Below are 27,612 nucleotides of genomic sequence, written 5' to 3' on the forward strand. Positions count from 1 at the left end.
GCTGTGATCCTTCTCCACTCTGTACTTCTGACTGCGTCTCCAAGCCCAAGCTACAGCTGCATTTTTCCTCTCCAGCCAGCACTTGTCTGGTCATTCCCTGATGGCCCCTCCAAGGTTCCTGGCCTCTCTTCTTCCTCTGACCCATTCATTTTCTGCTTGGAGTGAACAGAGACCTCAGCGTCTCCCTGACTCTTCCCCATGCCCTCTTCTGAAATGCCTGGAGTTGGCTCTTGCTCTTCGTCTGGGTAAGCTCTAACAGGGATGGTAGGAGGAGAATAGTGAAGAGGAGAGGTTACCCAGTGTTGCTTGGAAGGAGAGTCCCTCCCCAATACAATATTAGGTGCTTTTTTGCCTTTTCAACTTGCACCACAGGTTCTGACACCCTCTTTGTCACCTTCACTAAAAACTTATTGATAAATATACATCAATATGATAAATCTTCAGAGACAGTTAAAACCTACAATAAAATGGAAACTAATTGAATAGAAAAAAATACAGATGGTGAGAGTAAGAAAGAGATAACATTAAGGAAGTAAGATAACCGTATAGGCAAAAATAGCTGGGTCTGAGAAAGGAAGAGGGAAGTAATAAAATAGATAAATAGTTTTTTTTTTAAGGAAATGGCTAGCCAGAAAGGAAGGTTGAATGGAGAACAGGAAAAGAACTTATTGTTTAAAATGGAGACATAAATATATATTGAGTTTAAAATAACCATAAGAAAATAATTTTTCTTATTCTTATTGTATATGTGAATATGATTTAGTATGTTATCAGGAAATGTGTATAGGCGGACGGAAAGAGTGTAACCTCATACTACCTCAGCCAATGGGGAAAGAGGAGGGCTGTAGCGGCCGGTGATAGGGATGAATAAAAGAAGGAGATATTTTGGGTTAAAACTTTGGAGAGAACCAAGCTTTGATAGCTTCTCTCCCCGCTTATTGCAATAAACGAAACAAAAGGCCTTCACTGTGTCTTGGCTGGTTATTGGTCAGGCGAGCTTGCCTCTGGTCACGAAGGAAAGTAGCCAGGAGCACATAACACTTATCCAGTGAGGATTGCTTGTTTTCTTTTCAGAATTCCTTGTAGGTGTGAAATTGTTTGGTCATTGAATAAATTGCTTGTCAAAGTTTTGTCCAGATGATATTTCTCCACAAAGTTTTGAACTTTGTGCATTTTTCATGCATTTCTTTTATCAAGGAACTGGTAACATCTTTCCTTATCTCCTCACCTGAATAAATCTTTTAGCCACCTCTTATTGCTGCTACTTCTGTAATTCCTGCATCTCTTTAGTGCTAAGTTCTTCATATTCTTCCACTAACTCAATTTCAGCAGCATTGATCTCTAGTTCCCTGGATTGGCCCAAAGATACATAACCTGCACAATTGTACCCTATGTACCTGCAGGCTTAGGGTCGGCCTCACACCCTCTCTGACAGTTTTTGGTCACAAATTCTTCCATGCTGAATTCATTGTCCTATAAGAGACTTCATTCCAAGCCTTATTAGTAAAGTTAAGGGAGTGCAGGATATTGAAATATTTCTTTCAGAATTCTGTGAGGATCAACTGGGTGTCAGAGATTATTTCAAAACATCTCTGGAAAAGCATCTTGGAGTACTTTTTGAAATTTGAAATGATCTGCTTGTTCATGGGCTGGGTGAGAATAGTACTGAGGGGCAGGAACCTTACAGAAATCCTTCCGTAAGTCAACCTTCAAGCCTGGAGGGTGGGCGTGTGCATTGTTCATTAGTAGGAGAGCTTTCAGAGACAAATCATTCTCCAGCAAATATTTTTTCACTGAGGGACCAAACACTTCATTTATCCGCTTGGTGAAAAATTGTCTCATGACCCAAATTTTGCTGTTTGGCCTCCACATTACATGGAGTTCTCTTTTTATGACATTATGCTGCTTGAAAATTTGCGCGTTTTCACTATGATAGACTAGTAGAGGCTTGATTTTTAAGTCCCCACTAACATTCCCACACAACAATAGCATGTCTTTACTGGTTTGTGACCTGGTAATGCCTTCTCCTCTTTTGTGATGTAGGTTCTTTTCAGCATTTTTTTCCCAAAAAGTTCAGTCTCATCAGTTAACAAACTGATAGGGAATAAAACCATCAGCCTCTACATAATCATGAAATTCTCAGATATGGATTCATCAGTAGCCTTATTAGTACTCACTGCCTTGCTATGCCTCACAACACTCTTTTCAAAATTATCAGACCAACTGTGGCTGGCCTTAAAAACTTCAACATTCTGACCACTTGGTGCCGGTTTTTCAAAAGAGCATCATGCAAATTTTGCTTTTTCATGTATCATGTCTTCTGACACAATGTCACCCACTAATTGCTTCTTGTTTACCCAAATTAACAACTTTTGAACTTCAAGTGTTTGGGAACACTACTTTGTTATTGCTTTAACTCTTTTTTAATGGTTTCTTAATGATATTGTTCTAGGCATATTGTATTCCCTAGCAAGATCAGTAATGTGAATACCACTTTCATATTTGCCTGTTATTTCTTCTCCTTTTTTTTTTTGCTCAATGTGGTGCAATTTTCTTTTCTGCTCAGTGCTATCACTGCTCATTTTCTTAGGACCCATGATCAGAAGCAGAAAAATACAGAAAATGACCACAGAAGCGAAGACTGCAAGAGGATGTGCATAGGGCCAGAGTTAATGTGTAACCCTTTGTTTTGGCTGGAAAAGACAGTGAGTCATGAAGCAGCCAATACCGACAAGTTTTAGTTTGTGCATCGAGTATCAAATGATGAGTATCAGGACAAAATGTTTGTATAAAATATGTCAAGTACCAAATTCTACAACTTTCAGAGCAGTCAAATACTGAGGTTCCACTATGTATCTGAAAATTGCTTTTAAAGTTTATGTATTAACTTCCTTTTGCAGGAACATATGCTGATTTCAGTCTTTTTCTCTCCCATATATTTATGAAACATTAACTGTATTTTATGTCTGAAGCATGATCGAGTTTTTTTTGATATCAAACATATAGGGAATAATTCTGAACATAATGTTGGTGGAGGCATGGATGCATATGCAATGGGTGTAGAAACTAATAAAATACAACTTATGTGGACCTTTATGTCTACTGAGTACTGACATCATTTCAATTTTATAGAAACAACATTAATAGTTCTTCATATTGTTGTCTTTATTTAATCTACGGAAGAAAATTTTCCCATATTCATATGTGCTGATCATTATGGCACAAGCAGGAGCAATTTTTGTCAATCGTGGAATAATACCTGCAAGAAAAGAAAAAATACAGGTATTGAAAAATGAAATAGCACAAGAAACTAGATATTGAAAAAACTTCCAAAACAATATACCAGTGGTGGCAAACCAATGGCACGGGTGCCAGAGGCGGCATTCAGAGCCCTCTCTGTGGGCACACGTGCCGTCACCCCAGTCCTAGGCCTTTAGCTGGGTTTTATAAAACCTTTTTGCTTTAGGCCTCCGCCGCCGTGTGCAAAAAAAAAAAGGTTCAATCAATCAGTCAATTTCAACTTCTCGCGGGAAAAAAAAAGATCTTGCAAAGTTGGAATTGATTGATTGAACTTTTTAGTCCCACCCAGTCTGCTGTTACCATCTCAGCCATGCCCATCCAATGGGCCACACCCACCCAACTGGCCACACCCAGCCAATGGGCCACACCCACCCGGCACTCGACAATGCATAAATGGGTTTGGGTTGCAGTTTGGGCACTCGGTCTCTAAAAGGTTCGCCATCACTGCAATATACTCTGTCTATAAAACCACTGCTTGCGTTTTTACATTTATAAAGTAATATTTAAGATGGATCTGTGTAACTTAATGCTATATACAAACTAACAATGTGTTTATTCAAACCTGTATTAAAGCATGCTTGAGAATAAATTCTGTATAATTGGGATGATAGTCAAATTTCATTATTGTTTGATTTTATTTATTTATTTATTTATTTTTATTTGTATCCCATGTTTATTATTTTTTACAAAAAGCACACTTTTCTCCTCTATTTCCCCCACAACAACAACAACAACACTGGGGCCAAGATCACCCAGTTGGCTTTTATGACTTAGGTAAAACTTGAACTCATGGTCTCCTACTTTTCTATCGAATACCTTAACCACTAGACCATGGGTGTCAAACTTGCCACGTTATGTATCGTGATTTTTTTTGCATTGCCGGAGTTGGGGTGGGCGCGGCCTCCGTATAATGCAACCCACCCCATGGACCAGCAGTTTGACACCCCTGCATTAGACCAACATAAACATAAATGTACACATAATGGCAACTCTGACAAATCCCTGATGTCAGCAGTCTTTATGTGATTCATTCATTTTGAGCCAATAACTAGAAGAAAATATTTTGTGCTAATGGTAGCATAGAAGAAAAAAAACTTAGTAATTTGATTAAGAAATTAATCAGATTCTATAAGAAATTTAAAGGAATTTAATTTCCTTGATCAACACAAATTAGTTTACACATTCTGGAATATAAGCTATTTTTTGTCAATTAGTCACCTTTGATTCTGCCTCAAGCTGATATAGACCAGGACTTTTCAACCTTTTTACCAATTGTACTACTTTTAGGATATGGCAATATTCAAGTACCACCTAACAAGGTGTCAAAAACTTAATGACCAAAAAATAAAACCTGTTCAAAGTTGCAATTGCACTGAAATGACTTATGACCATTTTTCACACTTATGACCATTGCAGCATGCCCAGGGCCATGTGATTTATATTTGGATGCTTGGCAATTGATCATATTTATAATGGTCACAGTGTTCCAGGGTCATGTGATCCCCTTCTGCAACCTTTTGACAAGCAAAGTCAATGGCAGAGCTGCTGGTGGCCAAGTGCTAAGGCAGGACTTCCTTTCCTCCCTCCCTTCCCTGCCTCCCATTTTCTCATTCCCATCTCCTTCTGAAGGAAGAATTTGAAACCCCCCCCTGTATTTTCCCTCTTCTATATATTTATCAAACCAGTTCCGGTTCGCAGCATCACTAGTCGCATGAGGAGACTTCTCGTTGGCTAGGTTTCCCTCTGTCGGTGGACCCTTATACTGGTCCAAAGTCGCCCTGGAGGGTGCGACTTCCGTCGAGAAGGCTGCTGTCTGGCTGTGGAGGAGCGGTGGCTCCTCCAGCTGTCCAGATGAACCTCTGAGGGCCGACAGAGAAGAAGATCGGCCAGTAAAATGGCCGATCGCCCTGCCGCTTCAGACCATAAGTCAGACAACATCTAAGCCAGTGGTTCTCAATCTTTTTAATGCCGCGACCCCCCCAACTGGTCGTAAGTCGAGGACTACTCAACCGGTCGTAAGTCGAGGACTACTCAACTGATGCAGCACCGTTTGCAGAATGGGACTTTTGGCGGGCTCAGCAGGGCAGAGACAGCCTGCACAATTCCTATTGGCTTTTGAAAGCCAATAGAATTAGAATCTATTCAAGAGAGTCTATTCTATTGGCTTTCAAAAGCCAATAGAATAAAAGGGAGTAGCACAGCTAAGGAAAAGGGAAAAAAAATGGCGGACTGTGTTGTTTGGCAACCCCCGTGAAATGGTTGTTCGACCCCAAATGGGGTCCCGACCCACAGGTTGAGAACCACTGGTCTAAACCCATTTGTGGATTCTCTATCATCATGCTGAGAAAAGGCGTTCAGGTCAGACAACCCCCTTTCATTCATTCATTAAATGCATGGGTGCTCCTTCTGTTTGTTTATAGATTCCTCCTAGACTGAATTAACAAAGATCTCCTCACACTTCATCTCAAACTCAGCAACAAGATCCACCCCGCACTTTGGGACAAATCCAAACAACTCGCCGTCTGGAGAGCCGAAACACAGACCACCCTCAAGACAGACACACACACCAACAAACTCCGAAGACTACAAGAATGCCAGAAACAAACCCCTCCTCCCTCACAGCCGCACATGAAGCGAACAGTGCACAACATCTCAGATAGGATCCTCACCAAAGCCGAAACCAATGTCCTTTCCAAAGGATTCAACTTTGCAGTCGCTCCCAAACACATCCCCACTGAAATCATTATATGTGGAGTTGAAACCAGCCTGACCAAAATCAACCCCGACGATGCTAACAGAATCAGACTCGAAATCACCAACATCCTCTGCACCAGCAAGCCACCCAAAAGCAACTTACCCAAAGAGGAACAGACAGCACTACGTAACCTGAAAGAAGACACCAGCATAATAATCCTACCAGCAGACAAGGGCAACGCCACAGTGGTTATGAACACATCTGACTACCAAACCAAATTAACCAACCTACTCCAAGACTCCACATACAAACCCCTATAAACACACCACCTACCTGGAAAAAACCACCAGATCCAAAATAAAAGCCTCCCCCATTAGCAAAGAGATCCAGCAAAGAATCATTCCCAGAGAGAAATCATCCAGATGCCCCAAACTCTATGGTCTCCCCAAGATACACAAAGAAGGAACCCCACTCAGACCCATAGTCAGCTCCATAGGCTCACCTCTACAAAACCTAGCCAAATTTCTCGCCAAACAACTACAGCCCTATGCAGAATCCATCACCTCACATGTAAAAAACTCATTCCAGTTTATAGAGATCATAAAGAAACAAAACTTACAGCCCAGCGACCTACTTGTGAGCTTCGATGTCATATCTTCACCCAAGTGCCTATCAAAGAAGCCTTGACAGCTATCCAAAACAAATATAATCCCCCCAAACACATCTTAGATCTGACCAACCACTGCCTATCCAACACATACTTCATCTATAATGGACAAAAATATAAACAAACAGAAGGAGCACCCATGGGATCACCCCTCTCACCAGTCATTGCAAACCTCTACATGGAACATTTTGAAACCCAAGCTTTAGAAAAATCGGATCACAAACCCAAACTCTGGCTCAGATACGTAGACGACACCTTCATAATCTGGCCACATAGGAAAGAAAAACTGGACAACTTCTTCACACACCTCAACAGCCTACACCCCAAAATACAGTTCACCATGGAAACAGAAGCGAATAACCAACTTCCCTTCCTGGATGTCTTAGTCTACAAGAAATCCAATGGCTCTCAAGGACACACCATCTACCAGAAGAAAGCACACACAAACCGCTATCTGCACGCTCTCTCACACCACCACCCAGCACAGATCAACTCCGTAGCCAAGACACTCATCTCCAGAACAAAACGCTTAGCTGATGAACAAAACCTAAAAACCGAATGTACTAACATCCAATGGATTCCAAAGAAATAAGATTACAAACCTAATCCAAAAAGAAACCCCCACTAATATTCGAGTACCACCTAGCAAGGTATCAAAAACTTGATGACCAAAAAATAAAACCTGTTCAAAGTTGCAATTGCACTGAAATGACTTATGACCATTTTTCACACTTATGACCATTGTAGCATGCCCAGGGTCATGTGATTTATATTTGGATGCTTGGTAACTGATTCATATTTATAATGGTCACAGTGTTCCAGGCTCATGTGATCCCTTTCTGCAATCTTTTGACAAGCAAAGTCAATGGCAGAGTGGCAGAGCTGCTGGTGGCCAAGTGATAAGGCGGGACTTCCTTTCCTCCCTCCCTTCCCTGCCTCCCATTTTCTCATTCCCATCTCCTTCTGAAGGAAGAATTTGAACCCCCCCATATTTTCCCTCTTCCATATATTGATCAAACAAGGAAAGGCCTCCAGAGACAGAAAAGACAAGCTGCTGAGTGAACTAGCTTAAAAAGGCACATTCCCCTTTAAGAATTAGCTACTGGCTAGAAAGGAAAGTTAAGAAGTGCAGCCAGCACTTAAGGAAGAAAAAAAATGTAGTACGTATTGGCTGCCAGACTCCCCAAATGGCTCCATTCATAAGTAAAGGAATGCTACAGGCAAAATCCATGCAGGAGAAAAATACTTCAAAATCCCTTGCAGCAAAACTTACAGCTAACAACAGCAGAGCAATAGAAGCTAACACGAGACATCAGCCATCAGCCAAATAGAAATTGCCAAACACTCCTTAAGAACACAAAGCCCTCATTGCACAAATCCCAGAACTTCAAAGTCACAAAAGCACGTAAGAATCCTTCCATTCTCCATCTCCTTTCCTCCTCCATGCCTCACCTCCTGCCATTGCTGCCTTTTTTCATTCCTCTTGGAGGGCGACCCCTCCCCCGCTGCATTTCTTGCCTGTATGCTGCTGCCAGCACAGTTGGCTGCCACAGCAGTTGTAGATTGGCTCATGGCCAGCCTGCTTGATCTCCTGTCCCCCTACCCTCCCCCTCCTGTGCAGCTGACTCTGCCTCCTCCCAAGGCTGCTGCTTTTTTTCTCTCTTCCTCTCCTACCCAAACTGCCTCCTCTTATAGCAGCGGTTCTCAACCTATGGGTCGCGACCCCATTTGGGGTCGAACGACCATTTTACGGGGGTCGCCAAACAACGCGATCCGCCATTTTTCCCCTCAGGGGGTGCCGCCGCACATGCGCGCTGCACATGGGGGCACCGCCGCGCATGGGGGCGCCGCCGCGCATGCACGGCACGTCCGGTGACCGGGGATCGCCGTATAAAAAGGTTGAGAACCACTGTCTTATAGGCTCTCCTGTCTCCGCCTCCCTCCTCCTTTCTCATGGGGGAGGGTAAGGCAGAAGTGAGCCTGGGGCCTTTGCAGCTCCAGAGGACTCTCTCACTGCAAGTCCTTGCCTGTGCTGGCTCTTTTCCTCCCCCACTACACTTGGCTAGGCAGGGCTGTGTACCACCTGGCACTCATTAATGTACCACAAGTGGTATACGTACCACCGGTTGAAAAGCCCTGATATAGACTTTTACACACATGGCTATATTAATGTGTCAAAATTGTTTTATTCTACTTTTTAATATTCTTAATATATCCATTTCTTATATGTCCCTTCTGTAGTCTTTAATCAAAGATGGTAATAAATATTTCCAAACTAATTTATTGAATCCATCCCTATGATTTTATTTATTTTGGAGTTTTGTTTTTCAAAGCTGGCAAAAACAGTTTATAGGGAGGTCTTACAGTGTGCTAAAAACTTTTTTAGATTATGTAGTAAAAACTTTAATATTGCTATATGCGCAATATCTAGAAATAAAATATTTTACAATCAGCAACAAAAAGAATTTACCAGTAAATAATCCAGTAAATCCATTTTCAATCACAATTCTCTTCATTACTTCCCATATTGATCCAGTTTTCTTCTGTGGAGCTGATTAAAAGAAAACACATCTCATTTTTCTATACTTATTTAGTATGATTTAATGTCAATTTTGTTTTACTCACTGTATGATAATAACTTTAATCTTGAGATACTATTTTCAGATGGAATACAGTCAAAATCTGTTCTGAACATTTAATGTCTTTTAATTATAAGGCAGTTTTTAACAAACATAAGATTTAAAATAAGTCCACTTAAAATGACACATATAAAAACTGCAAAACAAAAGCATCTTATTATATTCCTTATAATCAGAAGTCATGTGCTATACTAACCTTTAGAAGTATATTTCGCACAGTAGTATTTCTAATACAATCACTGTGTTTTCTATCCTATTGTTGTATGTTATAACAAGAAAAAGTCCTTTTCTAATATGACATTAGGTTTTTAAAAATAAAAAATATATAATGTAACCTAACATTTTCTGAATATTATTTTCCTCCTTATAGAGGTAATAACACAGCCTGCAGCATTCTACAGATTCCAGGTAGTGTAGGATTGAATATATACAATTCTTGATATTATAAATACATCAATAATAAAAGACTGAAGTCCCAGACAAGGCTTAATGTATACTAAAATAGGCAGACATTATGGACTAGAATACTTCTGAATCTTAAAAAAAACTTACAATGTGTAATATCAAGTTCCCAAAGCTCAGTCTGTCGATGTGTTTTTATTACATCAAATGGCAAAGTTAATGTAGCTGCAATCTGCAAGAAAAATACTTATAAATGTTAAATGGCCAAAATGCAAATAGTATAACTTTCAAAATTGTAATAAAATGCAATTTAAATGTTTACCAGAATTAATATATTATTAAAATATGAATTTCTATTTTTTCAAATTTATTAAAAACTATAAATGAAGAGAATAATGATACAAACTACAAAAAAATAGAAACAGAAGAAAAAGGGGATGTAAAAAAAGGAAAAAGGGAAGGAACAAGAAAAAATATGTACAGTCATATGAAAAAGAAAGTATATCCTTTTTGAGTTTTATAGTTGTACATATCAGGACATAATAAAAATCATCTACTCCTTAGTGGTTTTTAAAAGTAGGTAAATACTACCTCAAATGAACTACAACACATGACATATTATATACCATGTCATTATTTTACAAAAAGAAAGTCAAAGTGGAGAAGCCACGTGTGAAAAACTAAGCACATCTTGTGATTCAATAGCTTGTACAACCACCTTTGGCAGCAATAACTTGAAGTAATTTTTTTCTGCATTACTTTATCAGTTTCTCACATTGTTGTGGAGGTGGCCCACAACTTTACTACTTCAGTTCACTGAGGTTTGTGAGCATTTGTTTATCCACAGCTCTCTTGAAGTCCCGCCACAGCAGTTCAATCAGGTTGGGGTCTGGACTTTGACTGGGCCATTGCAACACCTTGATTCTTTTCTTTCTCAGCCATTCTACTGGAGATTTACTGGTGTGCTTGGGATCATTGTCCTGTTGCAGGACCCAATGTCGGCCTAGATTTAGCTGTCGGACAGATGGCCTCAGATTTGACTCTAGATATACAGAGGAGTTCATGGTTGATTCAATGACTACAAGGTGCCCAGAGTCCTGCAAAACAAGCCCAAATCATCACTCCTCCACCACCATGCTTGAGAGAGGGTATATGATGTTTGTGCTGATATGTTGTCTGATTTTCATGAAACATGGTACTGTGCATTATGGACAAACATCTCCACTTTGGTTTCCTCTGTCCAAAGGACAGTGTTCCAGAAGTCTTCTGATTTATTCAGATACAACTTAGCAAATCTAAGCTGTGCTGCCATGTTCTTTTTAGAAAGAAGAGGCAACTGGCAACTCTTCCAAACAAAGCATACTTGTTCAGTTTTTGTAATGTCATAAACTTTAACATTTAATATGCTAATTGGACAGACAATTGAAATAAAATACCAAATATTGATAAAGCAGGAGTTTATTCCTAGTGAGAAAATCTAGATGGAGTAAAATTTGTAAAAAATTTAGCAAGTTATAATTGTTCATTAAAACAAAAAAGTTACTACTCATATTGTAGTAGATCCAACTATATAACTGCTTGTCCTTACTTTAAAAAAATAAATATGAAAAAATATCAAAAGCCTAATTTAAAAGAATACTTTATGAAAAACAATATACCAAACATAAGCATTTTTGTAATCAACCTCAGCCTTGTGCATATATTTATAAAGAATAATGTAATAACTAATTCAATAGCTAGAATTCAATGTTATTTTTATAATCTTTCATTAAATTAAATTTTAATTTGACTAATTAAAGACAGCTGGACTTAGTCCTAACAGATTTTCTTTTTGTCAGAGTGATCAATTCAATGCATTACAGATATTGTAGTTTATCTTCAACAAAATATTTAACAAATCTACCATTAAATCTTGATAACTAAGATGGCAAAATGTGAACCTGACTATGCTATTAGTTGAATGTCAAACATATTGAATAATCATAACAAAAGTATACAGTACATGTCAATCTTGAAAATTAGACTTCCAACAGAATATCTATTATGTTTGTAATAAGAGTCCAGCAATCTTGCTAATGGTTGTCATCTTTTCTTCCACCTTTTCTAGTATTATAGATATCTTAAGAGAGCTAAGTCTTAACATTTGTTGAAAATATAATTTGTATCAGGTGGTTTGCTCCTTAGGTGAAGTTTAATCTACATTTTGTGAGTTGATCTATGTTTTGTTTGTTTTCTTGGCTATCCAGGATATTCTCAGGAGTTTTCTCCAATACCAAAGCTCAAAAGCGTAAATTTCCAACTTCTGCTTCCCTTGCTTGATCATCTAGTTTACCATCTAACTGCATGCCCAAAGCAGATAAATTCCTTCTTACTAATCACTATTTCAAAGAAGTAAATATTTTAAAACTTCATCTACTTTTATTACATGTATTTTTAATTTATTATTTTGTTCAATCAACTTCATTAATTTCAAATAAGGTTTAAATGATCAAATATTTTACAATTTTATGAGTGCTTAATATGCTTGTGCATTCTTATATGAATTATTAGCAACAGAAACGTGGCTTACACAACCAGCTGCTGCTCCTGATGAGAAGATGATAAAAAATGTTGGCTCATGCGAACTTGATTTCTTGCATAAGTTCATCTTGAAATATTCATAATTGTACCAATAGAGTGCTATGGGATCAAATTGTGAAACATTAAAAAATTTGAAATTGCAATTGATTGCTTATGTGCTATCAAATTGTTTTAGAAATTTGAAGTGCAACAGAAACTTTTACATGCTTCCATGACCGTAACCCTGGCAGCAGTTACCCTTAACTTGGCTACACTCACAAAGGGCCAGACAAAGCCAGGCATGCCTCAATAGCAGCCAGAGGAAAAAAATGATGAAGGTCTTCAAGGCAAGGCAGGCCTCTAGAAAGTCCTTTATTGCTCTAAGTAAATGTTCCAACAAATGGCCCTCCAACAAGGCTCCACCTTCAGTTCAACAAACAACAGTTTGTATATAACAAAGAAAGTACAGAGTAGGAGCATACTCACAGGGCAAGATCCAGGGTCCCAAGTCCAGTCTACCTGGCTAAGCGAGTCCATGAGGCAAAGTCAAGGTACAAGGCAAAAGGCAGTTGGCAAGGCAAGGCAAGGCAAAAGGCGGGGGAGTATAAGCAAAAACAAACAATTGTTCCTGGCAAAGACTAACTCCCACAGCTTCTCCTTAAGTCAATCCACTCCAGATGTTTCTAGTGAGGAGGGGTGACACAACCCTTCTCTGTTGCCTATGCTCCGCTCTCTGTATCCTTGGATCAAGTGGGAGAGGCAGCTGTTCCTCATCAGAGACAATCTGCTGTCTATCAGAACCACTGCCTATCAGCAGTCGATCCTCCCCTATGTCTGTGAGGGCAGGCAGTTCTCCATCCGGTCAATCACCTCCCCCAATGCCTGAAAGGCCTGGGACACCATTGTCCTCAGCCCCTGGCTTCTTTACACATTCCAAGGGAGATGTGCCATCTCCATCGGACAGACCTGCTTCCAACTCTTCCTCCTCTGAACCGGGCTCTGATGGAGCTATGACATATCCTTCCAAGATCAGTAAAATGAGGACCCAGATTGCTGAGGGCAATATGCTAACTCTGTAAACTGCTTAGCGATGGTTGTAAAGCACTGTGAAGCGGTATATCAGTCTAAGTGCTATGGCTATTGCTATTTATGACTTATCTGATTGGGGATGGAGTTTCTATGAACCATGAACATCGCTACAAATAAGATTCAGATACTGTGCTAGGGCATAAAATAGTTTATTTAATTTTGGCTGAATATGATGTGTGAATGTAACCAGCTGTGATTTATGTAATAAAGCATATTTAGAAAACCACACTTAACATGTGTGAATCCAATGACAAACAATAGCATAAAAAAGTTTTTTCACTTGAGCACTATTTTAATTCCAGACAATTGCAAATAATAATAGAAATATGAGCACTTATCAATGTTCAGTATTCTGCCAACTACTGAAAAACTTAACCCCTCTTTGATTTAATAATAACTAGGGATAACTATGATTCCAGCACTGAATTCTGTCAAAAGTAAAGAGCAAGATAATTTCGTTAATATCTAAAGAAAAAATACAGGAATAAAGCCAAAACCACCGTCTAAAAAATTATAAAAATAGAGTTGCATTTTATTAACTGAGGAAAGTACATTTGAAAGATGTATCATACACCTATGATATGCATATATTTTATAAATGTAAAACACAATTGTATTTTTAAAACTTATATCTCATGAACCCATTTACTAAAACCCTCAGTTGAAGAGAACTTGCAGTAGCCAGGACATATAAAAAATATGCGAAAGAAAGAAGTCATACCTGAGAATGGCACATCTCTAAGGATAGTAGGACCCCATCCTTTCCAGAGTGAAAGCCAGCCATTCTGGGTGACACCTGTACTGATGCGAGCAAGCAGTTGTGTGTAAGTCAATCGTCCAGACTGCATTCTTGTTCTAATCATTTCAATTGGACTTATTACAGTAGCAGACCATACTAGATTTGGAAGAAAAAGAAACACAGTGCTCAAAATTTACAAACTTTTTTCTGCAAGACACTTGTTTTCAGTATATGGCCATATCTATTATTTTGTGCATTAAGCATTTCACTTCATAATAACCATATGGATAGTTATTGATCCAACAGTATAATTCATCCCAGAATTGTTAGGAGTCAGGTATCATATACATTTAATAAATTATTATTTCAACTTTTATGTAAAGAACTCAAGATTAACCAGTGGAACAGCCTGCCTTCAGAAATTGTGGGGGCTCCATCACTGGAGGCTTTTAAAAAAAGTCTGGACAGTCACTTGTCTGAAATGGTATAGGTTCTCCTGCTTGAGCAGGGGGCTGGACTAGAAGACCTCCAAGGTCACTTCCAGCTTCTATTCTATTCTATTCTATTCCATTCCATTCCATTCCACTCCACTCCACTCTAATTCTAATATGGTTTATTATATAGATTATGATTCTAAATTCAATGAGTGTTTCATTGACCTTGATATATTGTGATGAGAATAAAATGCTCTAAATGTAAGATTTCATGATCCTCTCTATTCCTCATATGTAAAATTAATAAGTTTTCAGTTTTGCTTTTAATAACCACATTTTTTTAAACAAATCCTATTTGACAAACTATTTAATACTATGTCTATGGAGATTCTCAATCATCCAGGTCATGGTTGTCCCAAAGGTGCCTTTTCAGGAGGCAACTGGACTTTCTTTGTTTTTTCTTTGAAGACATTTTACTTCTCATCCAAGAAGCTTCTTCAGTTCTGACTAGATGGTAAGGAATGGAAGGATTTATATTCCTTGCAGACAACTGGTCATTTGCATTTTTTTGTAAGTCTTAGACTTAGAGTGGCAACTGGGACTGCTGAGATGTTGCCACTAAGCAATATGATAACATGATATCATGCTTTACAACTGCACCAGCGATGGTAATCCTGTCCTAATTGCCCTTGTAATGCAAGGAATGCTATACCTGTATACCTTACTATCTTAATTAATTTTATCAGCAGATAAAATTGGTTTGCTCCTTGGCTCGAAAACTTCATGAATTGAGCCTGACTCCATAGCTAACTACTATATTTAAGATTTCAATCAGTAAGGTCATGTTCTTTATTCCTCTTGCAATCTGTTTTCATTTTACTTTGCATAATGGGCTGCACCTGGGTTTATAGCCCCAAACTCAGTACATGGCTACGATTTTTCTTTTCCCTTTCTTGATTATTAAGCTTCAGATCACTGCATCTCCTTTGTAGAGCTACTGTAGCAGAATTTTAGGAAGATGAAAATAAAAATTCTTTGTTCCATAGGGTCCTTAACAAATCTGTTCATTCATGCATTTTTATAGGCTCCAACATGGATCATATATAGCCCTGATAGCCATTTTATATCAAACACAGTCAGTTATAATTGTAGATAACCTACTAGAATTAATATTAACCTTGCTCCAGACAGCACAACAAACAATTATGCCTAATTAGTTGTTAAAAAAAACATTAGTCATTATGAATATATCACATTTTCATAAAAACATCACTTTTGGTCGCCTTACACTCTGCCACCTATCCGAGGATCCAGAACATAAGATTTTGTTAGCACTGGGCTTGTCTCCACCTTCACCCTTCATTGAAACCCACAGGCCAGTACTTCACGAATGCTTCTAAATGAGCTGTAGCACACATTGTGCCTCTGGGAAGTCCCCCCCCCCCATTGGCTCCTTTCCCCAATGCAAATTGCAGAGTATGAATTGCACCTCCAGGAAGCCCTTATCCCTCCACTTCCTATATTGGGTGGCGTTCTGAAGAACCAGCCTTCAACCTCCATTAAAGGGTAGAGACAAGCTCAGGGCCAACACAGCCTATGTACCTGGATCCTGGGGTGGAGGTTTAAAGTGATGGACTGTAAGGTGACCAAAGGGGCAGAAATGGTGAGGGGAGGGAGTTGAAAGAGAGACAGCTATGCAGGACAGAAGAATGAGGTCCCGGCCTTACAAACACAATTTTGACTAACACTAACAAACAAGGTTATGTGATCTTTTCCTTAATGACTATTTTAGTGATGGAAATTCCAGTCTGAGTTAGAATTATAACCCTAGGACTACAAATAAATTAAAATCCCTCTTCCAAGTATAGATGGTTTATGACAGCTGTTGTGGGAAACTGAAATGAATCTGATAAAGAGACTTTCTTCCCAATTATATAGTGTCCCAAATGTTATGAAACGTTTTAAACAAGAAAATGCCTGAATAAGTAAATACAATTCATAACTGATATATTAAAATTATCCCTGTATAATTTTACTGTACAATGAAAAGTGTTCTTTATAAAAATCCTGCTCATATTCTGTTGCCCTGCTAGTTAATAATACTCTAGGCAAGGGTCTCCAACCACAGACCATAGACTGGCAGTGGTCCACAGCTTGCGAGAAAACAGGCTGTGCACGTGAGCAAAACGCCATCTCTCCATATGCAGGATGTAGGTAGTACACGAAACCATACACCCCCGACCCATAGAAAATCACCCTCCATGGAATCAGTCCTTGGTGCCCAAGGACGCTGCTCTAGGCCATGAAATAGGAGAAATTACATATATGCTATGTTCAGCTTTTACATTAACATATTTACCATGCTCACCATTAAGATTTAAGTTTAATCAGTGTTAGCTTAGACAAGGTAAAGAAGGAGGAATTCAAGACAAAAGAGCCATTCATGCTAAGGATATCTCCTAACTCTGAATCATAGTTAAAAGGCCACAAAATGTTACACATATATTAGGCAATATTCTTAGATTAAGGAATATACACTTTTGATCATAAAGCAGAGAAATAATTACGCTCATTTATTTTACATAATAAATATTTGCTATGTCACATCATCATACTTGTTAACTTTTAATATAAGTTTTGTTATAGTAAACAGTTAACAGTAAACTATAGATTAGTAAACTCACATCTGGCTATGCCACCTGCAATAAGTGGAATGAAGTCATTATCTCCTAATTTATAAACGAGGGCATCACGTAGTTGATCATAGCAAGTAAAATAAATTACTGTGGTTGGAACTGAAACCGCTCTAAAATTGAAATATAAGCACTTAATCAGTTTCTTAATCATTTAAGTTTTACATTTAGACATGCCGTTTTCTCTTTAACAACTTATATAAACATGTTAGAGAGCAATTTCCCTCTACTAAGTTATTCAAGTAAACACTTTAAAGCAAAGAATTCTAAAGGCCCACAATTTTGGGTTTTTTTCATTTTGTGCCCCACAATGCAATATGGCGAACAAACAATGGTACAATTAGTGCCAACTCTGGAGAGGAAATAAGCAAAACAGAGGAATGTCTGTATGTTTTATTATCCAGTAAAGAAGAATCATGTGCATTAATAATAGGGATCAACATATACATAACGAAAAAATAATGGTGCTTTTGAAAGTAGCCAGAAAGCATATCCCTCATAACTTTGCAATTATAGCCTGTGCTTTTATATCTGGATAGGATTTATTCTACTACTCTGATGAGAATCATAGCATTTTCACACAGGAAGTGTTCAATCCATTTTGCAACAATTGGTAACATATCAGTGGGAAGGAGGCCACCACTGAAGAAAGCCAGCCTGCAGAAGGGATTATGCTGCAGGGCAAGGACAGTGATGCTTAAATGAGTGTGAAAGCTACTCATTTTTCATCATGGTGGCTTGGAGGTGAGGAATTTCGCTGTAGCAGAAGCAGGGTTGGACTGTTTGGGCTTTGAGGCTGCAGTTCCTTCCTCCACATTAGCGGATAGGCATTTTGCATTTCCTTCTAGTTAAGAACTAATGGTAGAGGAACAGCCATCCATGTAAAATGCTTTAATCAACAGTCGTTGTGATTCAAGAGGACTTAATTGAAAGGATTTATTGGAATAGGACTAGTCATCAAGTTGGAAAGTTTAGATTGAACTGTGATTCTGCTCAGCTTTCTCACAGATAAAAGCTGGGGGTGGGGGTGAGGAATTGAATCATTTGGGATTGTGCAATCGAACCCTAAGCAATCTGGTGGGGTCTAGGACTTTTCATGTCTGTCACATGTTCCTGCCCCCTTCAGCCCCGCCCTTCATCCACCTAGAGAGGCCAGACATTAGTAGTCTGGACAGCTTTTGTCCAATCTCCAGCTGTGGCATGAGGGAGATTGTGGAGAAAGTAGCTGCTTGGCAGCTGCAGTAGATCGTGGATAAAGCAGATAATTAGGACCCCTTTCAGCCAGGATTCAGGTCAGGTTACAGGACTGATGTGGCACTGATTGTGTTCTTAGATGATTTCTGGTCTGAACAAGATGGACATATTGTACTTATCCTTCCACTTCTTGACTTCTCAGCTTGACCTCTTTAATACTATTGTTAATAGTATTATGTCTATATCACAGAGCAAAATGTATGGCAGGGAGATTGAAGCTGCTATTAGTCAATCAACCACCTCCAACGTGATACTTCCTCACTATGGCCCCAAGCCAACTGGCAGAGCCAGGTCTTCAGGCTCTTAAGGAAGGTCATGAAGCCAATCCCATTTCAGGAGGCAAGATGTTCCAAAGAGCCAGGGCCACAGCAGAGAACACTCTTCTCCTGGACTCCACAGTCAGAATACCTTGACTGGTGGGATCCATAGAATGCCTCCTCCACTGGAATGAGTGGGATGGATCTTTTCCCATAGGGGTTGAGATGGTTCCCCAAGTAACCTGGACCCATGTCATGCAGAGCTTTATAGATAATAATCAACACCTTGAATTGTACCCGGAAACAAATTGGCAGCTAGTGCAGCTCACAGAACAGTGGTGTAACATGGCCCACTCTAGGTGTCCCAAAAACTGCTCGTACCGCTGCACTCTGCACCAGTTGAAGCTTCCTAATGCTTTTCAAGGCAGAGGTATAAAATTGAGTATCATCCATATACTATGATATGTCAATCCATGGTGATGCATGACTTCATCCAGCAATTTCTTGTAGATGTTATAAAGGAGTGGAGAGAGTACCGAGCCCTTCAGCATGCCACAACTGGCTCTCTCATTCCCTATCAACAATTGAGAGCAGCCTTGGAGAAAGGCGCAAGACTGTGCTGTCCAGTGACAAGGTTTTTCCACTCTTGCTTCTGGATGTGGTGCATTGCTCCAAGCAAATCTGCTATAAAATGGGGTTGGGTGATGAGGAATTCTCTTGGCCTCATGGCTACAGAGCAGGTAGCAGCTGTAGCTAGAAGGGCCTTTTCACAGTTTTATGCAAGGTGTGCTCATCCCTGAATTAGGATTTACTCATACCCTTGTGACTTCTTATCTGGATTACTGTAATACACTCTACATGGAGCTGCTCTTGAAGAGCATTCTAAAATTTCAACTGCCACAAAATGTGGCTGCATGGGTAGTAAATGGTATTAGATATTTGATATGTAATACCACCTCCACAGTATATGAGCTGCACTGGCTGCTAGTGTGCTTCTGGGTGCAATTCAAGAAGTTGGTTGTCACCTTTAAAATCTTAAACTGGTCACTTAAGGGACTGTCTTCTCCTAGTCATTTTCACCTGTCCAGTTTGGACTGTCAGGTTGAGCATATTATGAATCCCATCTGCCAAGGAATGTTGGTTGGCGGGAATTAGGAGTCATGCCATAACCCCTGTGCTCTGGAATATTCTTCCTTCAGAGATTAGGATAGCCCCAACTCTGTTGGCCTTTTATAGGACTGTAAAGAGCTAGTTACATGACTGGGGTATATTTAGGGCTCCATTTCTTCATTCTATTAAATCTACGACAATAATTTTATTCGGCAACGATATATATTTACAATATTTTGTATTATTTTATGTTTTTATGCACATTGCCCAGAGTCACTTGTTGAGACTGTTAAATGGATATTTTTTCCTTTAAGCTACCTACTGCTTTGCTTTTTAGAACTGATTTCCTGTGGCAGAAGAACTGCTGTTTTCCAAGGTCATCTGGCTGGGTTCATGCTGATCAAAGCAGAAATATTTTGGGGGAGGATTTTAGGAAGAGCAAGGAAACTATTTTTTTACAATCTTGACCTCCTTTTCAAATTGTAATTTTCCTAATTTTTCTGCGGCATGTCAAGGATTTTAAGACTGAACCATTTGAGCTCTTCCTCAACACAGCTGTTTTTAACTTTCAACTGTTCCCAAAAAACATTTCTAACACTATCTTGATTTTCTCAAAATACAGGTCAAGTATTTTTTCTACTACCCCTCCTAGTTATATAAAAAAAGTTGCACCAATTAATATAGCCCAGGACACATACTAAAATTTGATTATTTAGAATACACATTGCTATGTTTATTTATTTTTTTTACCTTAAGACAACTATTGGCAGTAATAGGAAAGTCATTAATAAAATTGCATTTCAGTTATTTTATTACTAATATTGCAGTGAATATTAACAGCATTGATAGTTTCATAATTAATTTTATTAACTATTTACTTTTATTCAGGTTTTAACTGATTTTATTGTGAAAGATTAATTGAAGAAAGAAAAAATAAAAAACTTATAACTTACAGTGAGGGCGGCAACCCACTCCACAATGCTTTCACGCCCTCTCTTTGAACAATTTTTGCAAAAGCATCCTAAAAGAAGGAAAAATAGTGATGAAGTGGGTTGTAGATTTCTTGAACTATCTACCAAACACTATGTATTTAATAGTTTAAAATATTTTTTTAAAAAACTGGCATACTATAGGTGTGTGGTATCTGTATCTGAGAACTTACGAACTCACACACCCACACTCTTCTTAGTTTAATTTTGTATCTTTTGAAAGTAGAGTTGGGCATTCTGGGGCCCAAAGGGAATGTCTGGCCATTTGGTTGTTCCTATCTGGCCAGAATGGTGACAGCCCTATTGTTCGGCTCTTCACATGCTTGCTAATTTAAGAAGGGCCTGTGTATTCTTCTGTGAACATTTGCCATCTTTTTCAATGGTGATCTGAGAAATGCTAATTTGAAATAGGAAGAATTTATCTATAAATATATTACATCTAGAAAAATGTTACTTTATATAAAATATCTATTCATATCTATTGATCTTCAAAATAAAAATCTTCATTCCTTCTTAAATCAATAAATATTCAATATGCAAAATTGACTTAAGGAGATGTAATAAACCACAGTGAGCTAAATGCTTTCCACTAAGGTCAAAAGCTTTTATTTGGATGGAATTGTGAATTTCAAGGGCACAAAAGGGCATCAATAATCTATGAAATTAAGAGTACTTTATAACTATATTAATAATAATATTTTTATTTACAGTCACAGACCAAAATGCAAGTGCAACAAAAGAAAACACAAGAAAAATACAATCACAAACAGTTAACACCAGAAGCCTTGGCGAAAGGGAATTACAACGTTCTCCTCTAATAGTTACAGCTCTTAAAAGAAATTTAGAAACCTGAGAAGTAATATAGGAGGAGCCATCCCCTAGACAATATAAGACCAAATTACTAACATTAGAACCAGAGGGATCAATTCCAAGGAGAGACAGTAATTTAATTCTGGCTGTGTTATACATAGGGCAGTATGATAAGACATGCTCCACATTTTCAACTTCAGCCCTATCACAGGGGCATAGTCGCTCACTAAACAGGAGCCTCTTGAATCGCCCGTTGAGTAGTGCTGAGGGCAAAACATTGAAACGGGCTAGGGAAAAGACTCTTCTATACTTGGGGATGGTTAGAGTATAGAAATATGAAGCCATCCTCAATCCATAATTATTAGAATGGTTGAAGATCAAAGGGGAGCAGGTTTTATTGGCTCTGGATCTTAAATATTGCAAATCTATGTCCACAAGCCGTTGGACTATCCTAAACTGGGTGTCCTTGAGACCATAATCTCCCAGAGCATCCCCCGTAAAACCTAGCAAGTAGAGTTTCTTTGTTAGCTCCCTCTCCCAACTAGAAGTATGAGAGTCAGCAAACACCAGGGAAAGGAGCTACCAGGGACTGCCGAAAAGAGCATCCAAAACCACCATTTAAAGGTGTTAATCCACACCATGCATTCGACTGGACAAATGCCCAGTTCCAGGTACATCGAAGCAAATCCAACACAAGGAGGAAGACCTAGAGGTTTCCTAAGAAAAACAGCCTGTGTTCTTTCAATACAATCCTTGAAGCCTCGTATCCATATGGGAATTCCATAAAGAGTTTGGGCTAGGGTTTTGGCTTGATATATATGCAGAGCAGAAGGAATAAACTGGCCCCCTTGGGTAAAAAAAGAATCTTATAATCTGCTGGTGGCTACAGGAGGCCGAATTCAGCACCTGGGTTCTGTTTAATCCAAGCACCAGTATTCTGAAATTGAATACCTAAATACTTAAAATGGAACACCTGCCTAACATTATCATTGATAGCCTAATTGTATAATTTCCAGGCTCTAGAGAACACCAATACTTTGGATTTGTCATAATTAATAGGCAAATGGTTCTCAGCACAGTAGGACCCAAATGCAGAAAGTAATCTTTTTAGACCGAGCCTTGATTGTGATAGAGGGACCGCATCGTCAGCATAAAGAAGAAGCGGAATCTTTGTATTTGACAACTTTGGGGCGTGGGACTCAACGCGTACAATGTAAGAGGCCAGGTCGGATAAGAATAAATTAAACAGAAGAGGGGCCAGGACACAGCCCTGCCTAACTCTGCTCTCAATCAGGATAGGATTTGAAAGTTCTCCTTGCAAGCCACACCTAACCTGACTAGAGGTCTGATTATACAAAGATCTGATTAAGAACAAAAGACGTCTGTCAATAGAACTTTTGTGCAATTTTGACCACAACAGTTCCCTAGGGACTGAGTCAAATGCTGCCTTTAAATCAATAAAAGCAGTGAAGAGTTTGCCACCTGGTGTAATAGCATATTTGTCAACCAGGTGTGCTAAGACAAAACAGTGGTCCAATATGGCACATTATTGCTCTGCACCAATAATGTTAGACTCCTCAACCCAAATGAGGAGTTTACGTTGAAGATATTTGGCATACAATTTCCCAATGATGGAAAGCAGGCTTACAGGGCGATAACTGGCTGTTTCCTCATTTAAAAACTGGAATAATAATTGCTAGACTCCAAGAGATAGGAATCCTACCAGAGGAATTAATATGGGTGAAAAGTGTTGCCAAAAGAGGAATCCACCACTTGGGATTAGATTTTAGCAAAATGGGGGGTATAATATCGGGGCCAGGGGCTTTGCCTGACTTAAGTTCTGAGATAAGCTCAGCAACTTCAGCATGAGTCACGGGTTGCCATATAGGAATTGCAAGAGGCAGTTGTGATCCAAGCTCAGTCAAAATTATTGAACTCTGAAAAATTGACAAAAAATGATTTTCCCAATCTCTGTTAGAAATTTATAACTATACTTATATGACATTTGTGTGCCTGTGCAGTTTCCTTGCACATGTTTTGAAGTGGATTGTTACTGACTTTTTCCTAAGGCTGAGACAGAGTGATTGCCTGCAAGGACACTCTGCTACTTTCTTGCCTAGGGTATGATTATAACATACCAAGAGACCGTAAACTGGCCTGTTATATGACATATGAATGATTAAACAACTACATGGATTTGGGCATGTACAACATGATAGGCTTCAATGTTATTGGCTAGTTTGTCATATGAACACATCTCAAGTACCATGTATACATAGCCTATTGTTTACAATCAGTTAAGTGACAGGAATAATCAATCACCTTTTTATTTTCTTATTATCAAATTAATCTTCTCATTCACAATCATTGGAAACTGCTGTACCAAGTATCTTATAAAATGTGAATGTATAGACAGATTTAATTTTAAATTATCATAATGCAAAAGAAGTGTGTTTCCAATGAAGGAAAATATTTGTAGCTCAGGTTTGAAATGAGGGATTCTTGATGCTCTCTGAGCTTGCTTGTTTTCTTGCAAACATTTCATTACCTTAACTAGGTAACATAATCAATGCTAGTAAGGAGTGTTGTTTGCTGTTTGTTTGTATTCTGGTGTCTTGCATGTTTGGGTGGGTGGGGGCAGTCTTAGGGATTCTTGGTTGGGCTGTTTACTAATGGCTCTGTGTCAGTTTCCTGATTGGAGTATTGCTTACTTGATTATTGGTCTGAAGGTGATCTTGAGTTAATCTATGCTGATTTGAATGCTGATTACTGGTGAAGTGTGTTTCTCCTGAGCTTAAGCTACTGTGAAACTATTTAATTATATTTCAAAATTGAAATTGGTCAGACAAACTTAGAAGAGTTAAAAGTTAATACTACTGGATTGAATGTGCATTTTTTCTTACCAACATGCCAGTAAAACGACCAGGTGTCTTATGCCAGGTCTTGCCAGTTCCATTTTCATAAAGGTAAATGTGATCAGTCAAGCCATCAGAATCCAAAAAAGACTTTCCTGATAAAAAAGTAAACAAGAAATCTTTACTCCTAGGTGTTACAAAGGAATTGATGAAGCACAGCATAATCTGGAGGACTATATACTTATATTAGGATTATATACTTATGTATACTTAAAGTTCATACAACATCCTTAATGTTACATGGAAGTATCATAGGCAAATATAATGGTATAATCATAATCTCATGCATTCATTTTATATAAGTAAAAAGATGTCTTAACAATTTCTAAAGAAAACATCAAATGATATATTTATTAGTTATAAACTAGCATAAAATAAAATGTATATTCATCTTATAAATGATCAGAAAGTGCAAATAACATTTCTAACATGGAATTAAAAAGTAATCTCAATTTCATAAATGTGAACCTTTGAGAATAATTTATCAAATTTTATCACCTACCTTTCAGGGATGGATTGCTTTGGGCCTGTAGTCGAACTTTGACAACATCTAGAGGTGTCACTAAGACAATTAAACAACCATCATGTTAAAATGCTTTTTTAATGTTAATTAATAGGTAGTTAATTGATTAAAACCAGAACTAGCTAAGTAAATTTAATTAAGTAAAAAAAATTTAAGCTCTGCTTTCTAGAGCAGTGCTTTTCAACCCATTGTACATGTACACTGATGGTACTTCGGTACTAATGCATTAAAAAGCACTGTAAAAAAAGTGTAAAAGAAAATGTAAAAGTATAGCTGGAGATGAGCTGAAGGGGCAGCAATGTCTGGGGGGCTTCAGCTGATTGGCACTTCCTGAAGCAGCGTGCAGCCTGGGGGGGGGGGAGGTGTCAGCTGCAGCTACACCAAAGAGAAAAGGAGGGTGAGAAAGGAGAGGATATGAAAGAAGCTTTTGGAGGGAAAGGGAGGAAAAAACCTGACAGGGAAAGAGAAGGGAAGGAGAAAGAGAGACGGAGGAGAGGCTTCTTTAGAGTCAACTAGAAGGAGAGAAGGGGACAGAACAGTGCAAAGGTTAATGTCAGAGAAACAAGCACAAGTTTCCCATTAAAAGTGAGGTAAGTGGGTGTACAGATAGTCCTCAACCTACAACCACAATCGAGCCCAAAATTTATGTTGCTTGGTGAGAAATTTCTTAAATGAGTTTTGTCCCATTTTGACTTTTCTTTCCACATTTGTTAAGTGAAACACTGCAGTTGTTAAATTAATAACATAGTTCTTAAGTGAATTTGTTTTCCCCATTGACTTTGCTTGTCAGAAGGTTGCAAAAGGGGATGACATGACCCTGGGACACGCGACCGTCATAAATATGAATTAGTTGCCAAGCATCCAAATGTAAATCACGTGATCCTGGGGATACTGCAACAGTCATAAATGTGAAAAATGGTCATAAGTCACTTTTTTCAGTGCCATGGTAACTTCGAACAGTTGCACTACCTGTACTTCATCACATTTTTCCTTTTTTTTTTTTTTTTTGGTTATCAAGTTTTCGACACCTTGCTAGACGACTGATGGTACTCGAATATTACCATATCCTAAAAGTAGTACAATCTGTGAAAAGGTTGAAAAGCACTGTTCTAGAGCACAACAGAAGTTGAACACAAATATAGGAGTATTCTGACAAAACTATAAAAGCAGACTTAGGAAAGTTTAAAAGATTCTAATACTTGATCTTACCCAAAATGGATGTTAGAACAGCACCACAACAGGAAGAGACAATTTGCTGAAAAGTTGTGATTCCAGAGGGTCCATTTCCTTTGTTTTCACAATCCATCATTTTTCCTGGGGAAAAAATATGTTAAAAAAATAATTAAACCTTATGACTCTGATCTGTCACAGGAGGAATATGCCGGAATCCAGTTAGAATTTACTTCAATGCAAGGTAGGATATAATTCCAAAAGTAATTTTAAACAATCCCCAAAACACTTTTTTTTCCTGGAATCACAGATACTCTCAACACCTATGGATTATTTGAAATACTGCTGACCCCCTAAGACCATAGGAACTGCCATGCATAAGAACAAAGCCTACATTATGTATTATTTCTGTTAATTGGATTGGCTCAAACTAGCATACAGTCTGAAGAGTACAATTCTTAAAATGTTGATTTCAAAGCAGTCAAACTAGTCCTTGGTTTATCATGAAATCTTTTGAATGACCTTAGGTGACCATCTAGATCACTCAGCCTTGTCTGTTACAGCAATTTTGAGAATCCAAACAGCTTCTGTGGGCTGCCAGACCATTTTTCAGAAGAAAGGAGGGCAGAATAAAAATCTTCCAAGTGAAGGAATATCTTCTGAGATGGTTATTTTCTTGCAAACCACTCATCACTCAAACTAGATAATAACATTATCAGTGCTAGTAACAAGTGGGGTTTACTCTCAGTTTATATTCTAGTTGTTTGCCCTGTCAGTGTTGATGGGAGAGGGCTTGGAGGTTCTTGGCTTATAGGCTGTTTAGTTGTTTGGCAATTCTTTGATTAGGGTGTTATTTCTTAATGGTTGGTCTGATGTTAATGTTGGATTTAATCTATGCTCATTTGGGTGTTGATTGCTGGTGGGGAGGTATTTTGTTTCAACCCTGAGCTACAAATATTCCTCTTTATTAGTATCTTCTGAGGTGGTCCCTCTTCAAATGCTGGTATCAGCTGTTATGTCCCTTATCTTTAATCTCATCATGCATAGAATTCACCCGGGTCTTTACATAACAAAAACTAATACCAATTCAATCAACGCCTCCTTTCTCACGCAACTCATTCGGTACCTCTTGAGGATTACCTGATCCCTCTCCCAGCTTTTACGAAGGCACCACGCACTCTTTACATTTGGGACTTTTACCGGTTCTCAAGAACCTCACAAGGCATCACTCAACCACATTTTTTAGGGGGAAAACAGCTCCTTTAGCGAGAAGATCGGCACGTTTTCGCGCTCCTGCCTTTTCAATTGCCATTTACCGGAGAAGTAAGGGAGAGGGAAGAGGATGATAGCAAACCACCTTCCCCCAC

The 27,612-nt window shown here is 38.6% G+C and overlaps 1 protein-coding gene across 1 annotated transcript; it reads right to left on the reverse strand.

The window, feature by feature from the left end:
- Window positions 1–1,040: 1,040 nt before the first annotated feature.
- On the reverse strand, window positions 1,041–27,518 carry LOC120302733 (solute carrier family 25 member 40-like). The gene is made up of 11 exons (XM_039331593.1): window positions 27,386–27,518; window positions 26,285–26,389; window positions 25,055–25,114; window positions 24,541–24,647; window positions 20,792–20,859; window positions 17,209–17,330; window positions 14,073–14,246; window positions 12,273–12,382; window positions 9,854–9,935; window positions 9,133–9,213; window positions 1,041–3,259 (listed from the first exon to the last, which is right to left on the reverse strand). The coding sequence occupies exons 2-11, from the start codon at window positions 26,382–26,384 to the stop codon at window positions 3,141–3,143; spliced, it is 1,023 nt and encodes a 340-aa protein (XP_039187527.1). The 5' UTR covers window positions 26,385–26,389; window positions 27,386–27,518; the 3' UTR covers window positions 1,041–3,140.
- Window positions 27,519–27,612: the final 94 nt, after the last annotated feature.

The sequence above is a fragment of the Crotalus tigris genome, unplaced genomic scaffold (assembly GCF_016545835.1).
Source record: "Crotalus tigris isolate CLP2741 ecotype Arizona unplaced genomic scaffold, ASM1654583v1 scf7180000024437.13266115, whole genome shotgun sequence".
In the NCBI taxonomy this organism is placed as follows: domain Eukaryota; kingdom Metazoa; phylum Chordata; class Lepidosauria; order Squamata; family Viperidae; genus Crotalus; species Crotalus tigris.

What these genes read in the sequence shown, in the direction of transcription:
- LOC120302733 (XM_039331593.1), bottom strand. Translation starts at nt 26,384, where the DNA reads ATGATGGATTGTGAAAACAAAGGAAATGGACCCTCTGGAATCACAACT. An exon ending in CAGGAGCAGCAGCTGGTTGT is followed by an intron (nt 9,936 to 12,272) that starts GTAAGCCACGTT and finishes TTTTTCTTGCAG; the next exon opens with ATTGCAGCTACATTAACTTT. An exon ending in ATTTACTGGATTATTTACTG is followed by an intron (nt 3,260 to 9,132) that starts GTAAATTCTTTT and finishes CTTTTCTTGCAG; the next exon opens with GTATTATTCCACGATTGACA.